The following is a 25,811-nucleotide window of genomic DNA, read 5'->3' as shown; positions in this document are numbered from 1 at the left end:
AGTCAATCAGTCACTCTCTGAGAAGAGGGGGATGGTCTGGATAAGGTACTTCACCAGAAGCAACGCTGGTTTGAAACTTCAACCGACTTCCTCCTTGATGTAGTATCCTGAGTCTGGTTATCCAAATTTCTTCAGCATTTCTGAATACAGCAGCCTCTTCACCCTTGCCTGGACTTTGGAATCTGCTGCTCCCAAGAGTGGAGGTGGCTGAATTACCTCATGCATTCATGAGATAGGTCAGATTCAATGTGCAGGATCGGAAGAGGCTGCAGAGGGTTGTAGACTCAGCCAGCTCCAACACAGGCACAACCCTCCCTGCCATCGAGGTCATCTTCAAGAGGCGGTGCCTCAAGAAGGCAGTATCCATCATTAAGGACCCTCACCACCTGGGACAGGCCCTCTTCACGTTACTACCACCGGGGAGGAGGTACAGGACCCTGAAGACGCACACTCAACATTTCAGGAACAGCTTCTTCCCCTCTGCCATCAGATTTCTGAACAGTCCATGAACCCATGGACACTACCTTGTTATTTCCCTTTTGCACTATATTTACTTCTGTAACTTGTAGTAATTTTTTACGTCTTTTTGTCTCGCACTGTACTGCTGCCGCAAAACAACAGATTTTGCGACTATGTCAGTGATAATAAACCTGATTCTGATGTTTTGATTCTAAGGGAATCAAGGATTTTGAGGATCAGGCTGAAAAATGTAAGCCTAGATCAGCTCAGGCATGATCTTACTGAAAGGCAGGAAGAGGGCAAATCAGAGTTGGCAATCCTAATCAAAGGCTGATGTATGTACAATAGCAACCACTGTAGAGATGCATCTGAATCAATTACTTTTCCCAATTTTTCTGTCAGGCAGGTAAGTATTTTAGCAGATGATTAGAGTTCCATATTAAGCTTGACTGCAGATTGAGATAACATTTAAGGTGTTATACTTTCAACCACAGGAAGCCTCCCACATCTCTGTATGGTTAATCTACTGTCAGTTCAGATTGCTATTGAGTACCTGACTCAACCCCGTGCTCACCGTGGCCTGTTCTAAATAGATAAATCGTGAGGCAGTTAGTAAAACCAAACCAGTGCTCTGGATGACAAGATTTACAGTGGATCTGACCATGCAAGAAAATCCGGCAAACTTGAAATTCCACGAGAAGCAAAATACTGCAGATGCTGTAAATCTAAAATAAGTAACTGCTGAGTATTTCCTGAAATATAAACTAATACAGAGTATTTTCTGCATTTTCTGTTCTGTTTTAAATCCTGCCAATGTGGTTTGACATGGAATCATGTGTCTCTTTTTTTAGATTGCACTTTTAATTAGATCAAGTTGACATTCCTTTCTGAAAGGCTGTCAACGTTAACTTAAAAAAAAACTTTATGGCTGGATGGTTAAGACTGCATGCTGATTAATCTTAACCCTACTTAACCACGTGGACAGTTGATTACTTACCCCTGAAGTTAAGAACAGGTTCAGGTGCTTGTAAAGTAGAGTTTGATTCTCAGGACTTCCAGCACAGAACTTCTGAAGGAATTGGTGTGTGTACTTCAAAATCTCACACATTTTTGCATCATTCTGCAATAAAACACAAGATTGATTTATTTTTAAAAAATATATTATGTTGAGAAATAGCTCATTGTATTTAATGAGCAAGTCCAATGCTATCCTGAGATATTATTAAAACTGAGCATCTTTTCTTACTCTAGCCCCCCTCTACTTTAAATAAAATATCCTGCAGCTTCATTAAATAATACATGTTACATGAATGAACTCTCTGAGATTGCACATTATGACACTATTACCCAATGGATAATATACACACGAAGATGCAGCAGATACTTTGAAACACAACACACTGGCCTCAAGTAATGGCAGGAATTTCCATAGAGCTGCTCCACTGCAGAAACTAAGCTTGACACAGGTCAGAAAAGCACTCTTACAAAGGTTGAACAGCAAAAAAAAACTTCAAATGCTGGAAATCTGAAGTAAAAATCGAAATGCTGGAAATACTCAGTAGGCAAGGCAGTGTCAATGGAGAGAGAAACACTGCAGATGATGCCTGATCTTCCATGCATTCCCTGCATTGATTTCACGTTTACGAGGGTTTCTACCTGCTGCTGACAAAGTTGTGGAAGTGAAGTGGAAACAAGTTTAAGAATATTTCAACAAATGCCTGCAGATGCATTAATTTATATTAAGTGCTACACACATAATCTGAAAATCCACAAGACAAAAATATCTGGTTAATGATATTTATTGGCCCAAATTTTCTGATCTGCAGTAAAAGGAGGAGACTTAAAGAAACACGCCCATGAAGATATAGCTGCCCTGGGATGTAAATTTTATCAATTTTATTGGTCTACAATTGCCTTTTAGGGATTTGTTGCATCCGTTCAGAGTGCTGTCACCAGTCTGGCTGAGTAATCTATCAGACTTAAGAATTTTCAGAGGTCGCATACCATGGTCTTAATTTAATAAGTAATTTTCTTAACTTATTAAACATTTCACTGAGAGTTAAATAAAGTTGAGGATATAGTTTAAGGAACAAGCTGAAATATCAAAAATTTAAAAATGAATTTAAAACTATGAACGTTTTTAAAAAATGGTTCTTAGAGAATAACAATCCACACATAAATTTGGCCTTCAGGAATAAAAGGTTATCCAATAATAATAATGTCTTGAAATACCATTAAACTATCAGTTGCACAACTTCCAACAGTCTTAACAACATTCATTTTGTTTTTAAAAAAGGCAATAATTCACTAAAAAAGAAATTGAAACTGACATCAATTTGCAGATTCCATAAGCAAACTTTGGAGAAGTAGCGTATCACCAACAGCAACTTTTGGAATTCCATATTTAACTAAGCATGTGCAGATGCCAGATGTTGGTGTAAGTTCCATGGAATAATGACATTGAATGGTGACAAAGAGGGAAGAAAGGATTGGAAACCTCAGGGAATCTGGAAGGACATGGGAGCATAAAGGTCCTGAGGGAGTGGGCAGGTATAGGATGCCCAAACACTGGGGAGTATCCAGAGTTGCATCATGGTCCGGTATGGCAATTATGCAGGAATGCAAGCTGCAGAGAGTAGTGAACTTAGCCCAATACATCACTGGCACATCCCTCCTTGCCATCAGTAGTATCCACATGCTGCCTCAAGGTGGCAATATCTGTCATCAAAGACCCCCACCATATGTGCCATGCCAGCTTCTCTCAGATACCATCGGGCAGTAGGTACAGAAGCCTGAAGTCCCACATCACCAGGTTCAAGAATAGCTACATCCCTTCAACCATTTGGTTCTCGAACCAACTTGCATAACCCTAATCGTGCCTCAGTATAGCAACACTCTAGCCATTTTGACCACTTTACACTGCAACAGACCTTTTTTTTTGTTCTAATTGTGTTCTTTCTTGTATAATTTATGTTTAATTTATGTTTTTCTTGTGAATGTTGTGTATCAGATGCAATGTGCCTGTGATGCTGCTGCAAGTAAGTTTTTCACTGCACCTGTGTATACATGTATTTGTGCATATGACAATAAATTCTATCATGACTTTGTGTAAACCAGATCCATTTAGGAGGATTCCCCTGATTGTAAAACATTAGCCAATGGAACTCCCAAAGGCTAGGAGATACAGCTGGTCATGGTTAAATTTAAAGTGCTGCTAGGTTTTGAGGCACACAAAATAGCCAAATCACCTCCTATCCTGTTTTTGTAAAAATCATAAGTATATGGGTTGGAGGCAAGTTTCAAATTTTCTTTATTATTTATCCACCTTATCCAAACCCATTCGTTTTTGGGGGCTGAAAATTTCCCCATAGAGACAGAAAATTAAGGGACACTAGCTTAGAATAAAATGCTAAAGGGTTAAACATCGAATATTTTCTTGCAAAGAACTACCACTGACTGTCCAACCATTTTCTTCCCTGATTCTGATTTTTTTTTGTCTAAACCATTGTCACAAACGTGCCAACATTCTCACCTTGTCATAAGGTACCTGAAGAAGATCCAGCATTACTTTATGAGCACCCATATTTTTCATCAGCCTCTGCTGTTTTCTTCTCGCTTGTTCACCAACACCACACATTTTATTCAGACGCTCCAAAATCTGAAAGATTGACATGATAGATCAGCTTATGTGGCATTGATATTGTGACCTTTCTTATTCCTGGCACACAACGTGAATGAGATCAGAAATGTGTACTCTCTGTGTGAAGTACAAATCCATAAAATTATCCCTGACATAAAACCATATTTCTTAGGTTCAAATGAGAAACTATCGCAAATTTATATTCTTCATTTTATTTGATCTCCCAGTTCTTTCACATCAGCACCTAGCTGCTTCCATTGCTATCCTCAGACATCGAGTTGGCAGCTTGTTTGAGGGAAACCATTCTGAAGCTACCTATTAGGTAACACTGAGTCTACCTCCCATCTCCCTTCACTGTATGGTTTACAGCTTAGACACATTACTGAAGAGTAAACAATAACTGCTATGCTCATTCCACAGAATGAGTGGGAAATAACTGGACAAACGGTAAAGTCCTGAACCTATGCCTGGGTGATGGAAAAATGAAGTTCAATGGAAGATTTGGGATTAGATTCTAACATGGCATCCCACTAACAATGCTGAGAAGCCAGGGAACTGAGAGGGATCCATACTTAGAATGGTCCACATTTCTTCTAAAATAAAACAACTCACATCTTTGACTTCTTGATAATTCCCACTAGTTTTTCCTCCTGATGTCATTGGGGAAGCAGCAGTATCATCGCCAGTTTCCTGCAACATGAATATTGCATTGGTGGAATCAGACAAAAAATTTACATGGAGAAATGCAATACTACTTACACACATTTACATACGCAACTGTAGTTTTGATTAGCAAGATGATCCAACTGTTTTTTATTAATGCATCAAAATTCAGAAGCAGTTAGGAAATGCTAAACTGGCTTATTTCCTAAGATTGTGCTAAGAACAGGAAATCAGGTGTACATTTCTGGAATTTTCTATCTTTTAATTTTACACCCAAAAACTCCAGAGTTGTTCATGAAAGGTCATTGAGCTGAAACATTAACTGTATTTCTCTCTCCACAGATACTGTCTGGCCTGCTGAGTATTCCCAGTATTTTCCTTTGTTTCATATTTCTTGCATCCAGTTTTTTCTCTTTTACTTGTTAATTACAAGAAAGATACGTTTTCTTTTATTCCCAAAAAGATGCTTAATGGGGAAAAAAAAAGTTCCGACTTGGATCAAATCCTTGGCCTGGAGTTTTTTTCTAATTTGTAATATTGTTGTAAATGAACTACATGGCTTATAGGATCTTCAGATTTTGGTTGTAAATTAATTTCTCTCATTATTACAATACATTTTCCTCGATCCTTTATAATTGCCCTTCAGACCTTCCACCTGTATGTATCTCTGTAAACAAAACTGGCCACGTCAAGAGGTGACAAAAATCATTCATTCCTAATGGGATCAATACCGTGGCTCTGATATTTGCTGTTGTTCACAAGGCCAGGACTTAGAAGTGAGGATGGAAGGAGTTATGGTCTAGAAACTTAAGAATCCCTGCTCTCAAGAGTGGTGTGCTTTAATTCTCAGCCATGTGTGTTTTGTTTTTAAATTAGATTTCCTGCCTCGAAAACAGTCTGATTGACAGATTTAGATGGCTGCCATTTGGAAAATATCATTACACAAGTGCACAGCCAGGAAGTAGATACAATCTCATGGTAACTGGGAGAGGAGATCACAGGCAATTGGTTAAAATGCAGTTGGAAGGATTCGAAGGTTAGATGGTGTGGAATCAAGGACAGAACTGAAGATAGTGGAAGCCTGGGCTGTGGTGACAATGGGCAGACATACAATTCTGCTGAGCCTGGAGGAAATCCTCTGTCCCTCCTGACCCAATGGATCTGGCCCTTAACAACACCTTTCTTGAAGCCCAAATGGGGTAAAATTCAAAGTCACATTAAAAGAGCACACAGCTTCCTTTGAATTCTTTACCCCAAAGGTTGTGGAGGCTAGATCATTGGAGGCAGTTAAAGAAGAGGTAGATCACTTTTTGAAAAATTCAGGAATTGAAGGTTATGGGCAACTAGCACAGAAGAGAAGTTGAGGCCATGGGCAAATCAGCCAGGATCGTACTGCAGGGTGGGGCAGATTCGAGGGGCCAAGTGCCCTCTACCTCCTATCCTCTTGTATTTACAGAAATCAGTGACTCCCAAAAGTAGAGTGGGCAGCTCCACTAGTTTCAGTTGCCAGTGGGCAGGTGGAAGGCAGTATGATTTCCTATTCCAGAATCATATCATTTTAACTGCTCATCTGGCACAAAATCACTCAATTTCAAGGTTAAAATTCTCATCAATTTATAAGTTGTAGCACTCTTGGGACAGTCCATCCCAAAAATGTTAACTCAAAATGTGTCCCAAAGCTGCAAAACAATCATAGCGTCATTGTCTCCATGAATAAAGTTTGTAATGCAAGCTCATTGATTTGTAGAAGTAATTCTGTTTCTCTCGTCACAGATGCTAGCTGCCTTGCTGAACAATTCCAGCCTTTTTTTTGTTCATGTGTCATTTCCCAGTAAGCTGAAAAACAAAATCACTCACAAATGTATTTAGGACACAGATGGTGTTGAAATCTTTGTCTGTGGGTTTCTAACATGATTCATTTTGTCATGAACAGTGAATTTTGGCTATTCTCATAAAAACTGGAATGAGCATGATTTTGAAGAGATTAGAAATATTACACATCATAAAGGACATCCTGCTGAAGCTCTATATGCAATACTAGAAGGCTTTTTTTATTGTTGGCTGGACATTGGCACTCTGATACTGAAATAGCTGATTGCAAAACAGTGCACAGGTTAACAATTTGGCATAAAATTTCCAGTTTTAATAAGATCATTGCTCAGGTTGAAATAAACCATATCATTGTTGATTTAAATGATTTACATTTGTGTTTATACCAACTTATTCGTCAATGATACTGCTGCAAGGATTTAAATTCCCAGGTCAGTCATTTTATTACCACAGCACCTTGCTTGCTTGAGCAGAAAATTTAGTAAAACTAAGTAATGCCTGTTCATCAATTATTGAGATATGAAAGCTGTCATTTTCAGGTATTTGTTATTTTTCATAGGATTAAGCACTGGAAGATTGTTTATGACCCAATATTAAAGCATCAGCTTGAATTTAAGTCGTGTTTTTAGCAAGATAAGATATCTAAAAGGCAATTCCCATGCTATTATTAAAATTTGACACAGAGCCAAGTGACAGCTGGCTAAAGAGTTCAGTTTTAAGGATCATCTTCGAAAAGGTAAAGCAAAATAACAAGGTGAAGAGCTACAAGGAAGGAATCACTACGATTGGGGCAATTAGACATCCATGGGGGACCTGTTCGAAAATGGAAGATGCAGGAGGCCAGATGTGGATGAGCACCGAGATCTCAGATGATTGTAGAGCTTGATATTGTCATGAACAAAGGGAGAAGAGAGAGAGAAAGTGGAAATTAGAAAATACAAATTTGAATTTTAAAATAAAGATGGGACTGGACAAGCAGTTAATGGATACCATCGTGCACAGGATCTATTATGTTTGGTCCTGCGATACAGGAACAACTGTCAAGCCCGGTATGCATTGCACCTCCCAAATTGTCTTTGCAAAGATCATGGTGAGCTACCATGAACCACTGTTGAAGGTACTTCCACAGTACTGTTGGGTACGGAATTCCAGGATTTAAATGCAGTGACAGTGAAGGACTGGTGACATATTTATAAGCTAGGAAAGTGTGTGACGTGGAGAGATCTTGCAAGTGATGGCATTCCTATATCTCTGCTGCCCCATTCTTCTACCCAACAGAGACTGCAGATTTGGTGGTGCTATCCAATAAGCCTCAGTGAGTTGTTGCTGTGCATTTTGTAGATGTTACGTAGTGTAGTCACTGGGGAGAGGTTGAAAGTTTAGGATCTTGAATGGGGTGCCAATTAAGTGAGCTTCTCAATCCTGCATGGTATTAAGCCTCAGGAATCTTCTTGGAGCTGCCCTCATCTGGGCTGGTGGAAAATAATCCAGAGAATTCACAATGCACTTTTCACTTAAATGGACGGTATGCTGGGAAGTTACCTCTGACTTTGGCTTTTTGCCTTCAGCTCCTACTCTGTTCTTCTTGTCCACCCAAAGCTCCGACTTTTCCACCATCGTACGCAGACGATCCAAATCAGATTTGATCAATTTATAGTTCTCCACATCTTGCGGAGATATAAGGAGTTGGACCTAACAGGGAAGAAGAATAAAAACATCACTTCCACTCAAATAAGTAAAATCAAGTTATAAAATGCTGTTTTATCGTGGAGGAATGAGTGGTTTGTGATGCTAGAAAGCATTGAATTACTTTTACAGTGAAGTAATTTGATATTTTCTCTGGCCTGTGTTTATTACGTCAACTAAGAAGGTTTTAGTTAGCATCCATCCTTTTAAATCCAGGAAAAGCATGAAAAGCTTTTTTTTAAAAACATGGACTCGAGTTCATTCATATCCTTAAGCCAAGCTAGTGATTTGTTTGGCAGCAAATTACTTTTAATTCAACTGTCAATATGTGAAGAAATCCTATATAGCAAGAGGTGAAAAGATATTTAAGAGACCAGATTTGTTTACTGATGTGAGGCATCAGAGAATAATTTAACTGATGAGAAATATCACAGGAAAACAGAGGGTGGGGGAATAACTCCCATCGATAAAATTGGTATCGAGATAAACAAAGATGATACACATGGAAATTATCAGTAAAATAATAGATTGGTATTAAATATCAACTCATATTCTTATGTATGTGTGTTATGTTGGGTAAAAGACATTCCAAGAAAACATTGTTTCAAAGATGCACTGTGTATTTTTTCATGATGGTTTCTGCTATCTTAAAATGAAATAAACTCGAAAATAATATCTGATCTGAGGATGTTTAAAAATCTGGTCTTATGCTTCCAAAGTGAAATCTAAAAGACATATAAAAGAGTCTTGTAGTTAATAGCAATTACCAAACATAATTATCCCTTTTTACCACCGTATAAATGATCAATAGCTTGCCCAGATATAGAAAGGCCAAATGCTCAAAAAGATAAAGGGAGTTGTTAGGCACATATGAGAGAGATTTAAACTGCTGGAGCCAGTATAAAAAACAGCCAAAAATACTTTGAAAGAGTTAAATTGTTATTAAAATAATGCCAGCTAGAATATCGCAGCTACTTTCCCCACTGCATTTATAAATTCATTGCAGTATGAGATGCTGTTAATGAAATATTGGCATAAAGATTGGTTTACAACATTACAGAATATGGAAAAATGCACACTCAGGATTTTCTGGCAATTTTGTTTTTTTAACATTATGCTGATTGTGAAAGTTTCTGAGCTGGGAATTAACCAGCAGAACGAAGAACATATAAATTAATTTATTTCCCACAATTACCAATCCATTATATTGACATGAAGATATGATGGAGAAAAAGGAAATAACTTTCACATACATGGACAATGAATGTTGACACATCTAACATAGCACATGAAAATATGAAATAGAACAGAAGTTCTTTTCATTAGTTTGAATTTAGATCCACATCAGACCTATTGACAAGACATGCCATTCATCAATACAATGACTGAACACTATATTAAGCACTGATGACAAAAGATTACACAATTATCGATCCTGAGTGGCAGAAATTAGCAGCTAGACATTGTAACATCCATATAATAAAGTGAAAAGCAATACTGAATGTCAATGTTAATTTGAATGATCTAATCTCTGTGCCACCTTTGTAAAAAAAAAGTAGGTTTCTTTGCAATTGAAAAATGAAGGGAGTTAGGAAATGTGTCTAAAATGCACAACTTTCTTGACATACAAAATGATTTGTCCTGTGTGTTTGTCATGGACATATTCCCCCTTCACTTGTTTCCTAATCTCCAATTTGCCTTACTTTGTGTCTTGCTACCCTAGGAGTTTCTTCCCCCCCCCCCCCCCCCCCCCCCCCCGGTTGGAAATGTCAAATACTAGAGGGCATAGCTTCAAGGTGAAAGGGGTAAAGTTTAAAGGAGATTTGCGAGGAGAGTTTTTATTTTTATGGAGAGTGCTCGGTGCCTGGAATGAGCTGCCACAGGAGGTGGTAGATGCAGATATGACAGCAATGTTCAAAAGGCAGCCACACACACAGAGGCACAGAATAGGGGGGTACGGGTCACGTGCAGGCAGTTGGGATTAATTTAATTTGGCATCATGGTCGGCACAGAAACGATGGGCTGAAGGACCTGTTCCCGTGCTGTACTTTCCTATGTTCTGTATGTTTCCAACTCAAAAGCCTCTGTTTTAACTCCACCTGCTGGATCTAGTTTAAATATACAGATAGGGTCTCGTTCAAAGTAAGCAGGAAACATCTGCAATTTCAATTGGAGGTTTGAAAAGTAAAAGCAGTGATAACTTAAGTGCTAGGCCAACATTCAGAGCAAGTTTTTTTTTGAAAAGCCTTGTATGGTAGATTATATAAAGGATTTTTAATATCCCATTGTAGGCTGGGGAAAGGAAGTGTTACGCCAGGCTCCATAACCCATCTACCCTACTCCAGCATTGCCTTCATTAAATTCCAAGTGCTTGACTGCACTCCCTCTCCCTTCCCCTCCACCCATCTCCTTCTGATCCCATTCTTGTCCCCTTTCCCACACACCCTCTGGACCCCCCATTCACTGATCTTCATCCCCTTCCTGGTTCCATCCACCTACCGTAAGTAGGTGTCACCCTCCCCTTGCGTCACAACCCCCCCACCCCCCCAATCTGGTTCCAACTGCTGTTCACCTCTCCCCTAATGGTTCCTATTCTCACCTCCTTTACTGATCAGAATCCAGCTTTGTGTTCCTGCTCATCTCCCTCCAGCAGCTGTCTCCCATCTTCACACTCCCCTTCTCCCACATTGCGCCATGTTCTTTTCCCCCCTTTTCCCCTCACTCTGTCTGCCTCCATCTATCGTTCACCTGCCACAGTCTACCAACTCCACCCCTGCTCCCCTCCCCTACCTGGCACTACCTGCCTGTCATCTTGCACCCCTCCTCAGTCCACCAATCACCTCAGACTCCTTTCTCGCCACTCCCCCTCTCCTCTTTATACTGGCCATCTCTCTCTCAGTCCTGATGCAGGGTTTCGACCCGAAACATTGACAATTCCTTTCCTACCACAGGTGCTGCTCAACCCGCTGAGTTCCTCCAATGGATTGTTTGTTGCTCCTTGTCTGCACTGCTTGGCATTTGAATTCCCTGCTTCTTTCCCTTCAGTTAGACAGTGGTTTAAGACAAGATTTGATTAGGACAAGATTTGATTCAGCTCGTGCTTATGGAAACGTCACTGTGAAGAGTGGCCAGGAAACCATGATTCCAGACTCCGTGTTTGCCATCAGCACAAAAACTAACTGCTCTATCAAAGTCAAGGGAACCAAGTCTTTCTCCATTCCTCCTCTGTGAGGAATTACAGCTCCCAGGACAGTATTAGAGTGAAGCACATCCAGACTGGAAAGTTACACAGTGCAACCTGAGGCCAAATGTTCATGACTCCAGACCTGTTGCACTACATGCTTGGTACCTGTTCCTCAGTAGCACTCCTCACCTGTTTGAAGGTGGCAAGCAGCTCCTGTCTTTGGCTGAAGTGTTTGAAAAGTAACTGCAGTGAACCAGAAACAAGCGGTGGATAATCGTGCATGGTCAGGTGAATGAGCACTCTCAGAAACATCTTGCCCCCCTCATCATCCACCTCCAGAGCATTGGAGCCTTTACTATGGAAGGGAAAATGAAGTGTATTAATGAACAGGATCAGGAGCAGTGGAACAACGAGGTGCTTTATTCTGCCCAAGAATGTGCTAACACCAGGCATGGATGACCAAACTAAAGGAACTCGTGCGTTATGACACAAGCTGTGCCGTTCACCTTTTGTCCTATCTGAGCTGACATTAAAATCGAAACAAGGTCATGAAACGTAGCAGTTAGTGTCGAAACAAGGTCATGAAACGTAGCAGTTAGTGTAACACTATTTCAGCGCCAGCGACCTGGGTTCAATTCCGGCCACTGTCTGTAAGGAGTTTGTACGTTCTCCCTGTGTCTGCGTGGGTTTCCTCCGGATGCTCCAGTTTCCTCCAACATTCCAAAGACGTACGGGTTAGGAAGTTGTGAGCATGTTATGTTGGCGCTGGAAGCGTGGCGACACTTGCAGGCTGCCCCCAGAACACTATGCAAAAAGATGCATTTCACTGTGTGGTTCGATGTACATATGACCAATAAAGATAACTCTCTCTCTTAAAAGGCAGGTCTCTGGATAGATACTGGGTTCTAATACCTCAAGGATGAACCATGGAAAGAACTGCTAAATTGGCCATGGTATCACAGGAATTGATATCAAGGGATTCATATAATGCTGACTCAAGATACAGGTGTTGGTCTTTATATAGGGTCTGTCAATATGTTTTTAGAATCTCAACATCATCGCTTATCATAGCTAAACAACTCTTTGAGCTTTCTATTTTGTTTAAATGAGATAAGATTAGAGTAAAGCAAAGTGGCTACTATTAAGAATAACTGGGATACAAGAAAAACTGCTTGAGTAAAATAAGAAAGAGCCTAAGGTGGTCATGAGTTAAAATTGTAAGCACTCTTTGGAAATGTAAAGCAGTGCTGTGATTATAGCCCAGTTTATACACAGGTAAGTCAGTGCAGCAAGACGTGCATGGCACTGAGCCACAGTTAACATCTGAGATGAATGGTGGCCTTAGTACAGCTGTGTCTGTAACGACACCTTGGAGGTGACATTGTAAATCAATGACTCCTCTGTTACCTTCCTCTGGTGTAAAGTGCGTGAACTTCACACATTGAAGAGTTAAGCTGTCTTGGCAATTCCTTTAATTGAGGGAGGATGAAAATAAAGTGTAAAATGAAGCGTGGATCCGTGAGGATTTCTAAGGAGAATCAACCAGTATGATTGTTAGAGTTTAAATGTGACCTGGGTTCACATGCAAAGACTGTTTAAAGAAGTGAATCAGTAGAGTGTAAGGAGTAGAAAGATGTCCTCGGTCACTTGTGTCAATTGAACAATAGGGGAATGGCTGGATTGCATGTTGTATTATGCATCAGAAGTTCAGTTCCATTAAAGTCAATGGAACTGAAGTTCAGAGTTGAGGACAATGCAACGCTACTACTATAATTTGCTTTTAGCAATTCCAACAGAGGGCTAGTATCTACGTATGCACGGAGCCAACATTAGTGTCTCAGAACTCTCAATGTGCAAACCTTGCTATCAACTTTACTTGTTGTTTAATAGCTGGCATTATGTGTCCTGTGATTTGTACAAAGTGGGCAGCATTATTGATTTGGAAGAACATCCCAAGAGGACGTATCAATGAGGTACATCACCTTCGCCTCAAGTCATATGGAAGGTCAATCATAAACAAGGAATTTTGCTGGTGTACATATGCCAACTTTAACAGGAAAGCACATTTAAAAATTCTTATGTAGATGAGAACTACTTTATTTCAAAGGTATGTCAACAATTTCCTTTATTTCAATTGTGATTGAAAGATATATTGTGGCTCTCCAGGTATCTTCTATTCTAGCTTCATAGTTACAGTTCCAAGTTCTACAATCTTAGAACAAAATAATCAAAATATTTATCAAGACACTTACCCAACCACAAACATAAATTCTGCTTGCTCCCCGATACGATCCAAGTTGACTGTTGAGACTGGAAAGAGAAATGCAGTGTTCAAATAGTATTTTTTGTGCCAGTAAGGAAAAAAAACAGGCTATAATTAATGGTTAAACTTTTCATTTTTTAACCAATAATAACCCCTAAAACTGCAAAAAAAAATCCAATGTACTTTTGTGCTTGTAGAACCACATTTGTAACATATTTCACTGCATCAACACTACATTTTACTTTAAGAATACAGATTTTAAAATGCTGATATTATGCACTGACTTTGAGCCAATCACATCTGCTGGTTGACGCATAATAGAATGTGTTAATCAGTGCCACAAGTGGATAACTTGATGAAAGATAAACTGAATTAATAAAAATATGATATAGTCAATCTGTAGGTGCTATTTCATTGTCACTTTCAGTGGAATTACTGTTTCTGATAGAAAGCAAAAGATGATAAATTTGCCAAAAATTGTTTTAATAATCGAAAATATCAGGTTTGATCATGCAACAAAAATAACTGGAAAAAACTTCCCTGAAATAAAAACTGAATAATTGAAGTCCTACTCATAATACACTCTTGGTTATTCATGGCAGGAGACAAAGTATCTGGAGTTGCAAAACCACAGATTGTGGCTAACCTCGTCAAACTCTGAGTTTTTCCAACAGTTATATCGGTGGTTATAAGCAATGACTCAAGGTAATTGAATCAATTATTATGTGCTGTCTATCACTGGAACTTTGTATTTACATGACTATGTATAGTTAATCAACAAAGCCAATTTAATCACTGCTGTTTCTTCAATAATGTGCAAAAATGTGCAAGGGCTTCAATCTATCCAATACTGGAATCAGGAATAAAACTGATGTCGGAATCAGGAATAAAACTGATGTCGGAATCGTTCTAGCAGGGTGAAATTAGAACCATCTATGATGTGTCAAATGGAAACATACTTCTGCAAGACTCAATAGCAAACCAAACCACTCCTGTCCTCTCAATGTCCCCACTTCAAACTCACCCATTAACTTGACTGCAGAATCTCTTTCCCTTTCCATAGATTTCACCACACACCTGATCTGGGTTTTTGATTCCTATTTCATGACCTGTACCCAGCTAACTGACCACAAAGTACCAATGTAAACCCTGCACTCAAACCTGCTTTGCAATAATCAATATGCAGATTGGATAATTTCATTCAGCCATTTACAGAATAAAATTTACAGAAGCTCCCACACAGCAGGGCTTCAGAAACCATACATAAAGGAAGGTTCTTCTTTTGTCATAGAATGAAACCTGTTCTTGAGAGTCTTACTTTCAAATCTCATCTCCAATGAACAATCTCAGATTATTATTCTTTTGAGCATGACAACTACTTCATGGTCTCAATCCACAAAACCAGGCAACAGGAATCTGCTCAACCAAAAGATTATTGAGTGTTTCTTGTTTCTTTCATGATTCTTTCCCTTCAGATGATGCCTAACCAGCTAAGTAGTTCCAGTAATTTTATTTCTGATTTTAACATCTGCAGTATTTTAACTTTTGCATTGGAATTATTATTGCCTTAACACTTCTGACAGCCACTACCTTACTTCGTTGTCCATTCTCCGGTCTCTGTCTTCCCACCTTGTTGGAATCCAAGCAACCCTGCCCCAGTCTCAGGATTCATTCCCACACATCAACGATAATAGCCAAAGCAACTAGACACTGCTGAGCCACAGCAATAATATCAGCCGTCAAAAATGATCAATAATTATTATAAAATTGAACACATCAATATATAATAAAGCAAGAACTGCCACATAATGACAATAAATACAGCCAGCACACCATTAAATAGGCACAGTAGCATTCATAGCTCAACCAATCCTTCTGCCTCCAATTTCAGCTTCGATCTGGCATTCCACCTCTTTCTAAGACACTCCCTGCCCTTGCTCCTCGAATCCAGATGTCAACTCCCTAAAGCAACTGCTTTTCCCTTGGCTCTTAGGATCACTGATCAGGGATTCCATGCAAGTGAGATGAAAATAAGGAAACTGAGTCATATGCAAATGGTAAGATGAGAAAATTTGTGAGGATACACATGAAAGCATCAACTAGTTGATCTATTAAACACAACACTATTAAGGGTTGGTCAGGGAGATAGACAACAAACAGAAGAGAGAAGGCAACATCAAGGGAGAAAAAATAGTGAGATACAGTAAGAAAGGGAGTTGGAAGAAAACTGATGCAGGTTCAAAACGAAAATGCAGTGAAGAATAGTGAGACAGATAAACAAAAAGGGCAAGGAATTACAGAATGGGAGAGCAGTGAGATAGCTATAAAAGATAATTGTTCTTTATAAAGTTGTTGTTGATTATTTGAATAATAATCTAACACTTTTTACAGCAAACAAAGTGTGTGAGATACAAGTCATAGATTACAGAAAGCTGGCCATCACTTCCTACAATCATCACTCTGGTGTTTCTGGGATTATTTTTAGACATCCACAGTAATTTTTTCAGAAACATTGAGAAAGTTTGCTTTGTTTTATGCCCCAAAGACATTAAGTAGTTATAAATGTACATTAAACACTGCATCTGAAATTTGATTCTGCTAAAATCTATGGAACCAAATTTCAGAACTGGAGTTCAATATGCGGACACTTGTAAATATTGTATTTAGTAATCGTAATAGAAAAAAGTTATTTTGACACCACCTCAGAAATGAAGAAGCAGAATGCTTGCAGAGAGGTATCTCACATCTTTACAGAATTCAGTGTTTCAAAACTACTGCAGAGCTCACAAAAAACTCATTCTGAACAAGAAAAGTGTTTTCATTGGAATTTCACAACAAATATTTCTAAGAAGTGAGTTATAATGTTGGTTACCTGTTGATTCCAGGAATGGGTTGGTGGGACCCTCAGCTGCACTCTCTGAGGCAGTTTCACTTTCATCAAATTCCTTTTTGAACACTGACAGCAGGTATGAAATTCTGAAGTCTAACCTGACATTAAGGATGAACTGAAAGGTAAAGAATTTAAATTAATTCACAGAACATTTCCTTGTTGGGGAGGGAATGGTGGTGGAAAGGAGGTGAGAGAGCATTTGCTTTCTGCCTTGATTACTTTTCATTTTGTTTCTTATGTAATGTCTCAAATTACTGACAATCTTCCACTGATTATCCATCAATAGCTTAATGGATTGAATAGCCGCAAAATTCAAACAAAAATTACAGACAAATCTGATACCTAGATCCTACATATGCATTTGAAACTTGATTTTTCAGTGCATTGAAAAAGTATTGTAAATAATTTTTTTGTTGAAAATTGTGCAAAGCTCAAATATATTCTCAGAAGAGTTACAATTTCCCTTTCTATGGGCCTGAAGTAGAATATATTCAAATCCTTCAGGATCAAGACCATGGATAAAAGTGAAAAATCAATATAGGAACAGTGACCTTTCATACCTGTAAAATCTCCAGGATTTTCAGCTTTGTATCCATAACAGTGATGTTTTTACTGTCAGGAATATCCTTTGACTTTATTGGTGGCTCTATCCTGGGACCAGGAGTTGGAACAGGATTAAAGAGAGATTGTTTTCTATTTAGAACCATAGTGGATACAATCTGTCCAACTCCATGGATGGATTTCTTCATACTTTTGCCTGAAACAAATATGGGAAAGAGGTAGGCCTATGTACTGGAAGTACCATGAACACTATCTTTTTGCCTGTTAAATCTGGAAATATCTGGACCAGATTTTTGGATCATATCAACACAACTCTGTAGCATTTCTTTCTCACACTTTAACTGAAAAATGATTCTTTTCTAAAAAATTATATCTAAAATTAGTGAAGGTGTAAAGTTATCAGTTATTTTGAAAGGAAAGTTGATCAGTTGTGGTAGCTCTGAAGTAATTTTGAACAGCGGAAAGATTTTGAACACCTTTAAAATTAATTATCAGTTCAAGAGTAAAGGAAATGTTTCCTGTTATGTCAGCAATGAGTTCTCACTCTCACTTAGGTTTTATATCCTGCTATTACAGAATAAAGATTTATTTCAGTTATCAAAGGACTTGCTTTACTATTGTCCATTGTACGTGTAGGAAGGGCAGATGAATAGCATGATACTGTTTGTAAATGTTGTACAGTATTCTTGAAAGCAAAGTCTTTAAAATCTATATTTATAAATATGAGGAGAACAGTAGTACACAATTAATATAATTATTTGTTTAAACAGCAAGCCATTCAAATTTTATAGTTATAGCTGAAATTGTGCATCAATATTTGTAGCAAAATATTTCTCTGATGCTCTGCTAGTTTGATAAAGATATTGATCTGCTTAACAGAAATAGGTTTAAAATGAGCAAAAGTTTGCTAAAGTGCATTACTACACTCATGATTAAAACTGATGACATATGCCAGCACTGAACCAGCACAGAGCTGACTATTGTGTTAAGGAACACACTATTGCAAATCTTTGTCCCTTGAGAGTTGATCTTTGAATAAACATCCAATATTTATAAAAGTAGTTATTTAAAACTATGTTTAAATTTAAAAGATTTAGATTTAAAATGTGAGTGACCTTCATACAAGCAGGACTACTTCAAAAGTTATTTCTATTGGCTCATAATACGTATTCGCATAATTTTAAATAGATATAATGCAAAAAGAACAGGAAAATAGAAGGCTTGTTCAAATGTGCAACTACTGAATCTTTAGATGTGTGAAGGATTGTTCTCTTGCTGTTTCCAAACTAGATTGTAGGTATTCTCAAATGAAGAAATATTAATGCTCAGGTGTGTAATTCTGCAGAAATTATGAGACTGAGGTAATGCAAGTTGTAGATGCAGGTTCTTTTCATCATGCAAGCTCCAATTCTCCTTCCAGCTTCTCAAAATGCAAGTTGAGAATATTTCCCCAATACCTACTGTTGTTGTACCTGTCACCATTCTAAATGAAGTCCTGAGACCCCCTCCAGAAACAGGTGGAAACATCATTGAAACATGTAGGTCAATATTCGACACAGCATGAATCTACTACAATGTTGAATTAACAATGGATGAAGGGACCAGAGTTGCCCGTGATGTTGGATACAGAGCAATGTAACCAACCATGATGTTGGTGTGCCCAAAAGCAGGGAAGGTAGGTCTTGGGGCCAGAAACAGAAGATTTCCAGTAAAATGCTTTCAAAATGCAAGTACTGAACTTGTTTTTATCCACTGCCAGTTGGGAAAGGAGTCATATCAAAAATAAACACCTGGTGGACCAAACTATTAGTTTAAAATGCCTACCAGCGCTCTCTTCCTGATACATTGCATCTGTAACACTGGGATCTTGAATGCAATCTATAATACCAAGGAGTGTCCTAGTCAGTCTCAAGAGCTCAGCGAAGCTGTAGAAACCAAAATAAATCAGATGTCTAGCCAAGCTTACCACCTTGAATAGAAGGCAAAACAGAAAGATCAGTGATACTTTAGTGTGCACAATATATTCACACAAAATAGCAAAACTAGATTCTTTACCCTACTAAGTAAATAAGTATTTTATTCAGTCAATACAACAAATATTATGAAGGAAAATCTGCAAGATCCCCCATGAAAAGTCATCAATCTTCCATCATCCAATCACCACCCTCTAGACAGCAATGCCGGGGAATACTATGACAGTCAAAGGCAAAATGAAGACAGGTACCGCACAAGATTAATGAATTGCAATATTGCACAGTTTGATTCAGAATGTCAATATAATCACAATTCTAGTGTCCGCATGATTTTCATTACATGTCTGTTGCTCATCGGTAAACAGGGTGCACATTCGAAGTCATTATGTCAGCAGGCATCATAGAAGCCATCCTTCAGTTTCAAATAAAATGGGACTGTGAACCCCTTAAGAACTAATCTGGTTAAAGATACTGGGATTCACTGCCTGTGGCCACAGTCAGTGAACCCCAGTAATGGAAACTTATCAGTTAAGTTCCATCTTAAAGTTGACAAGTGGCATGTACAACATGGTGATCGTCACAATGTCAGTTCCTTACTCCAAGGGAACAAAACAAGCTTCCTTGAATAGTGAGCATTTATTGACCTTCCTTAAACAATAGTGGAGAGTGACGTGTAAGATGTCGCAGCAGGAAATGAGCACGATGCTTTAATGTGCCTTGCAATAGTCACCTTGGTAGCCATTGAATATGCACTCCACATCCCGTTCCGAGTTCAGAGTTGTGGATGCAGTAAGTGGAAAATTTCAGTCAAAACATCCTTAATGAAGCATTTCACACACAGTTCCTCACGGAAGTTTAGTTTAGAGAATTTCTTTTTTGACATTCCTATGCAGATTTGGCTGCCTGCTAAGAGCTCTTCTTCCCTCCCTCATTCCTTCATCAATGTGTCCTGCTCTGTGTTATCTCTGCTTATTCTCCCAGTCTTGATTGCATTTCAAGAGGAATATCTAACAGTGCACCAATGTCTGGGAGCACATGGATTCTTTGGAAGAGCTGAACTCAGAAAAGAACCTTTCAGTACATGCCTTGCTTTGTAGACTTCTGCAGATTTAATGGATTAGAAGACCGAATACTTGTACAATTGTCATAAAAACCAGTAGAAATCAGTCAGCAGCAAACTCAAAACTGACAAGCAAGTTTTCGATTGTACCTGTACCTCACCGTACCTGTGTATGAGACAATAAACTCAATTTAACATTAAAATGGGATAGATGGGGGGTGTTCCTTCCTGCTGCTGAACATATGTTTAGTTGTGTATGATTAAGGGAGGGCATTAACTGTAACATTAAGTTCCAGAATGGAGGCACAAGAGAATCCAGAATAGAGGTATTGGCATCATACTCTGCTCTGCATGCTATCTGTGAGTTTTTACTGTGCACAAGCTCATGCCCTCACCTGCGTGGCATCCAGTGATTCTCATTTGATAAGTGAGTGTGCATGCACCAGATGTTACATAGCAGTTGAAATGGCACCCTTAGTGAACAAAAAATGTAACATATCTAAAACCTACTCCACTCAGAGCTGGTGTATCTTCATCATAGTTCAGCACACTTCTGAAAATCATATAATCACTGTTGTTAATTAAATTTTTCAAGGCAAATTTACATAGCTTTTGATGAAGCCACAGGAATGCCTAAAAGATGTTTACAATTTTATTTGAACCAATCTTGATGAAGATGTACACATTGGGTTAAAAGCATTAAAATACAAGGACAGGTTGAATTAACAAGGTTTACATTCCCTCGAGTATAAAAGATTAAGGGTGATTTAATTGAAGTGTTTAAGATGATTACAAGAATCGACAGGGTGGGTCACAAGAAATTATTTCCTCTGGTGAAGAATCCAAAATGAAATGGTAGTCTTCAAATCAGAACTAGGTCATGCAAAGGTGACGTCTTGCAACACTTCTTCAGACAGAGGCAGATGGAAGTCTAGAATTCTGCACACATAAAGCTGTCGAGGCTCGGGCAATTAAACATTATAAAACTAGGATTGATGGACTTGCTGCTGAGTTCTTTTGTCAGGCATCAAGAACTTAAATGTGCAAATTAATAACTTAGTGATTGTGTTAGCCATCCAACTGGAATACATCCTATTCTCTCCTGACTCCCAAGCAATTATTAGCTCAGGTCACCATGTCTGTTGTGAAGACAACAGAGGTAAGTACTGTAGAATTTTGCCTTAGAAGCTCACAGACCAGAATTTATGGTCAGTGGCAAATAACAACCAGAGAAAATTTACGGTATAGGCTGTGACCGTGACGGTCACAAAAGAGCTTCCTGGCCTAATCCCACCTTTCAGCATTTAGTCTGTAGCCCTGCAGGTTAGAATTTTTCAAGTGCACACCTCAGGAGTGTTTAAATGTGTGCACTTCCACTTCTTCCATCCTTCCAGACAGTGAGTTCCAAACCCCAATCACACCTGGCTGATTTTTTTTCCCCTCACCTCTCATCTGATAAATCACTCTTAATCTATGGCACCATATTTTTGACCCCTTTGCTTAGCAAACTGGACTTAACTACTTCCTCAATCTCATCTTCTCAAAAATCCCTCTCTGGCTTCTGTAGAAAAAAAACCCAACCTTTCCTACAGTTTTCCAAACCTAGGAATAACATCACAGAGAAGGGTCTCAACCCAAAATGTCGACTGTCCATTTCCCTCCATAGATGCTGCCTGACCTGCTGAGCTCCTCCAGCATCTTGTGTTTTGTTCTAGATTCCAGCATCTGCAGTCTCGTGTCTCAATAACACCACAATTCTTCTCTGCACCCTCTCCAGTATAAACACATCATATCCTATAATGTGGTGCAAAGACCTGCACGTGGTATTTAAGCTGTGGCCTAGCTAGTGTTGCATACAATTCTAGCACCAAGTCTCTGCTGTTATATTCCATTCCTCATCTGAGAAAGGATAGCACAATGTATGCCTTTTTACCTACCCTATTGACTTATTCTGCTGTCTCTGAGGATCTGTGCGCAAATTCTCCAAGATCCCTCTGTTCTTCCACACCACTCAATACCTTTCCATCTATTGCATATTCTGTTGCCTGGCTGAACCTCCCCAAATGAACTACCACGCACTTTTCTTGATTAAATTCTATTTGCTACTCTTCTGCTCAACTGACCAGATCATCAATATCTTCCTGCAGTCCAAAGCTTTTGTCCTTATTATCAACCATGGCGCCAATTCTTGCATCACCTGCAAATTTTTATTATCATGCCTGCTATTTTTAGGCCCTAATCTTTACAAATATATTAAAAAAAAGAGAGACCAATTATTGAGCCCTGTGCAAACCCAGTCATACATACAACTTCCTTCCAGTCACAGAAACACCCATCAACAATTACCCTTTACTTACTGTCCCTGGGTCAAATTTGGATCCAATTTACCTCTTTCGTTTGGATTCCACAGCCTTTTGTTCTATACAGGACCTTCTCAAGAGCCTTGATAAATGCATTCTCTTCTCCCATGCTTCTCATTGTTGCCTCAAGAATTCAATCAAGTTCACTTAACAATCCATTCTGATTGTCCCTGATTAATCTGTATCTTTCTAAATGAACATTTATACTGTTCCTTGGAATGAATTTCAATAATATGCCCAACACCAAAGATAAACTAACCAGCCAGTAATTATTGTATTGATCCCTACTTCCTTTTGTTAACAATGGTACAGCATTAGCAATCAGTCAGTCCTTTAGCAGTACTGCTGTAGTCAGAGCAGACTGAAAAATTATCAGAGCCTCCATGATTTCTTCCCATGCTTGTTTCAACAGTTAGGGAATACACTTCACCTGAGCTTGTGAATTTACCCATTTTTAAAGATAATAACTCCTTTAACACTTGCTCATAAACACATAAATGAGTGTTACTCCAATATTAAACACTCATTTGCCCTAACTGCTACTTTGGCATCATCCCTCTCTCTTGCAAAGACAGTCAACCAAAAATCATAAAGAACCTTTCCAATATCCTTCAGCTGCATGCGCAGGTTACCTTTTTGGTTGAAATTGGTCCTATTCATTCCTCGGGTATCCTCTTGCTCTTGTAAAACACTTTGAGTTTCTTTTATTCACTTGCCAATATTTATTGCACACTGTCACTTTGATTTCATTACACATTAATCATTTTTGACAACCTTAACATGCGGTGAGTCTGGGCAATGCCCTGCCAACATGCAAAGTTTCATCACTGATAAACTGCCCAACATTTTGCAGGGAGATGATGTGCTCAATACTGACTTAATGCATGAATCAAAAATAAGCACAGATAGCATAAAGTTCTGGGCCATTAGAAAGTAGTTTTACAATTAATTTTGATATCCCTTGCCATTTCTTTGTTACTTCTCGAACTTCTGTCAGATATTTAATATTCCTTGCATTTATCTAACTTCTTTTATTAGGCTAAAATCTCTTCTTGTTGATAAAGTACAGAAATGGAGCCCTTGCTTTTCAGAGATTTATGCAAGTTCTCTTTGTCATTGATTCTGTAGGTCAACAGTGGTCAGTTCAGTCCGACTGCTCCAAAATTTCCCATTCTTTAAGGTCCTCACTTTTCTCAAAATTAATTATCAAATTTAATCATTTTGGGCCAGATTGTGCTGAACACAAGTTACTGTTCCATACAGAACCCCCAGTTAGCTGCAGTGCATGGATCAGATCATTTCAGATTTTGGCACTGATATATGACACTTGGAAATCAAAAAGAAACTGTAGAATAGATACCAATACATCTGAATAGAAAGTTAGATTGCATGGGATCCAGAAAAAGCTAGCTAATTGGATACACAATTGTCTTGATGGTAGGAAGCAGAGGGTGACAGTAGAAGGCTGTTTTTCGGACTGGAGGCCCGTGACTAGTTGTATTCCCCAGGGCTCGGTGCTAAGCCCATTGCTATTTGTCATCTATATCAATGATTTGGATGAGAATATACAAGGCAATGTACAAGGTTAATAAGGTTCGCAGATGACACTAAAGAAATTCAGTACATCCCCCTTGACACCAACTTTTATTGATGCACCATAGAAAGCATCCTAGCTGGATGCATCATGGCTTGGTACGGCAACTGCTCTGCCCAGGACTGCAAGAAACTGCGGAGAGTTGTGGACACAGCCCAGCACGTCACAGAAATCAGCCTCCCCTCATTGGACTCTCACTGCCTTGGTGAAGCAGCCAGCATCATCAAAGAGCCCACCCACCCGGGTCATCCTCTCTTCTCTCCTCTTCCATCAGGTGGAAGATACAGGAGCCTGAGGGTACATACCACTAGGCTTAAAGACAGCTTCTATCCCACTGTGCTAAGACTATTGAACGGTTCCGTTATACAATGAGATGGACTCTAACCTCACCCCACTCTACCTTGTTGTGACCTTGCACCTTATTGTCTTCCTGCACTGTACTTCTTCTGTAGCTGTGACACTTTACTCTGTACTGTTACTGTTTTTACCTGTACTACCTCAATGCACTCTGTATTAACTCAATGTAACTGCACTGTGTAATGTATTGACCTGTACGATCGCTTTGCAAGACAAGTTTTTCACTGTACCTCAGTACAAGTAACAATAATAAACCAATACCAATAAAATAGGTGGTATCATTGACAGTGAAGATGGTTATCAGGATTTACAGAGGGATTTTGATCAGCTGGGTAAGTGGGCTGATGAATGGCAAATGGAGTTTAATTCGGATAAGTGAGAGGTGCTGCACTTTGGGAAGACAAATCAGGGTAGGACATTCACAGTCAACGATAGAACCCTGGAGAGTGCTGCAGAACAGAAGAACCTAGGAGTTGATGGTTACATGAGTACATAGGAGTACAAATACATGGTTCCCTGAAAGTGGTGTCACAGGTAGCCAGGGAGGTGAAAAAGGCTTTCGTCATACTAACCTTCATCAGTTAGGCATTGAGAATAGAAGTTGGGATGTTGCAGTTGTACAAGATGTTGGTGAGGGCGCATTTAGAATTGTGTGTTCAGTTTGGTCACCTTGCTGCAGTAAAGATGTCATTAAGCCGGAAAGAGTGCAGAGGAAATTTATGAGGATGTTGCCAGGACTTGAGCAACTGAGTTATGCAGAAAAGGTTCAGCAGGTTGGGACTTTTCTCACTCAAGCATAGGAGAATGAGGGGTGATCTTATAGAGGTGTATAAAATCACAAGGGGCATAAATAGGGTGCCTATTTATAAAATAAATAAAAAGGTGCACAGTCTTTTTCCCAGGGGTGGAGAATCAAGAACTAAAGGACATAAGTTTAAGGTGAGAGGGGAGGGATTTAATAGGAACCCGAGGTGCAACCCTTTCACCCAGGGCAGTGGTCAGTATATAGAATGAGTTGACAGAAGAGGTGATTGAGGCAGTTACATTAACAACATTTAAAAGGTACGAGGACAGGTACATGGATAGGAAAGGTTTAGGGGGATATGGGCCAAACGCCAGCAAAAGGTACTAGCTTAATAGGTACCTTGGTCAGCATGGACCAGTTGGGCCAAAAGGCCCACTTCCATGCTGCATGACTCTATGAATTCCAGCTCTGCCATTGGACTCAATGAGAGTCTGAATCCACTCAACATATGGCTGGCATTTGTCGAATGACCCTATTCATTTAAAA

The 25,811-nt window shown here is 39.0% G+C and overlaps 1 protein-coding gene across 1 annotated transcript in view; it reads right to left on the bottom strand.

The window, feature by feature from the left end:
• The window catches only part of itpr3 (inositol 1,4,5-trisphosphate receptor, type 3), a 226,867-nt gene that overhangs the window by 64,110 nt on the left and 136,946 nt on the right, over positions 1-25,811 (bottom strand). The window contains exons 21-29 of the mRNA XM_052034535.1: positions 19,001-19,145; positions 17,176-17,372; positions 16,598-16,730; positions 13,715-13,772; positions 11,652-11,817; positions 8,135-8,284; positions 4,712-4,789; positions 3,992-4,117; positions 1,457-1,579 (exon numbers count right to left, since the gene is read on the bottom strand). Of these exons, the coding sequence (XP_051890495.1) occupies positions 1,457-1,579; positions 3,992-4,117; positions 4,712-4,789; positions 8,135-8,284; positions 11,652-11,817; positions 13,715-13,772; positions 16,598-16,730; positions 17,176-17,372; positions 19,001-19,145 (1,176 nt within the window). The remainder of the gene's footprint in view (positions 1-1,456; positions 1,580-3,991; positions 4,118-4,711; positions 4,790-8,134; positions 8,285-11,651; positions 11,818-13,714; positions 13,773-16,597; positions 16,731-17,175; positions 17,373-19,000; positions 19,146-25,811) is intronic.

Source organism: Pristis pectinata, chromosome 20 (assembly GCF_009764475.1).
Source record: "Pristis pectinata isolate sPriPec2 chromosome 20, sPriPec2.1.pri, whole genome shotgun sequence".
In the NCBI taxonomy this organism is placed as follows: Eukaryota; Metazoa; Chordata; class Chondrichthyes; order Rhinopristiformes; family Pristidae; genus Pristis; species Pristis pectinata.
Note: the sequence above shows the minus strand (reverse complement) of the source record. Positions and strands in the feature narration are given on the sequence as shown.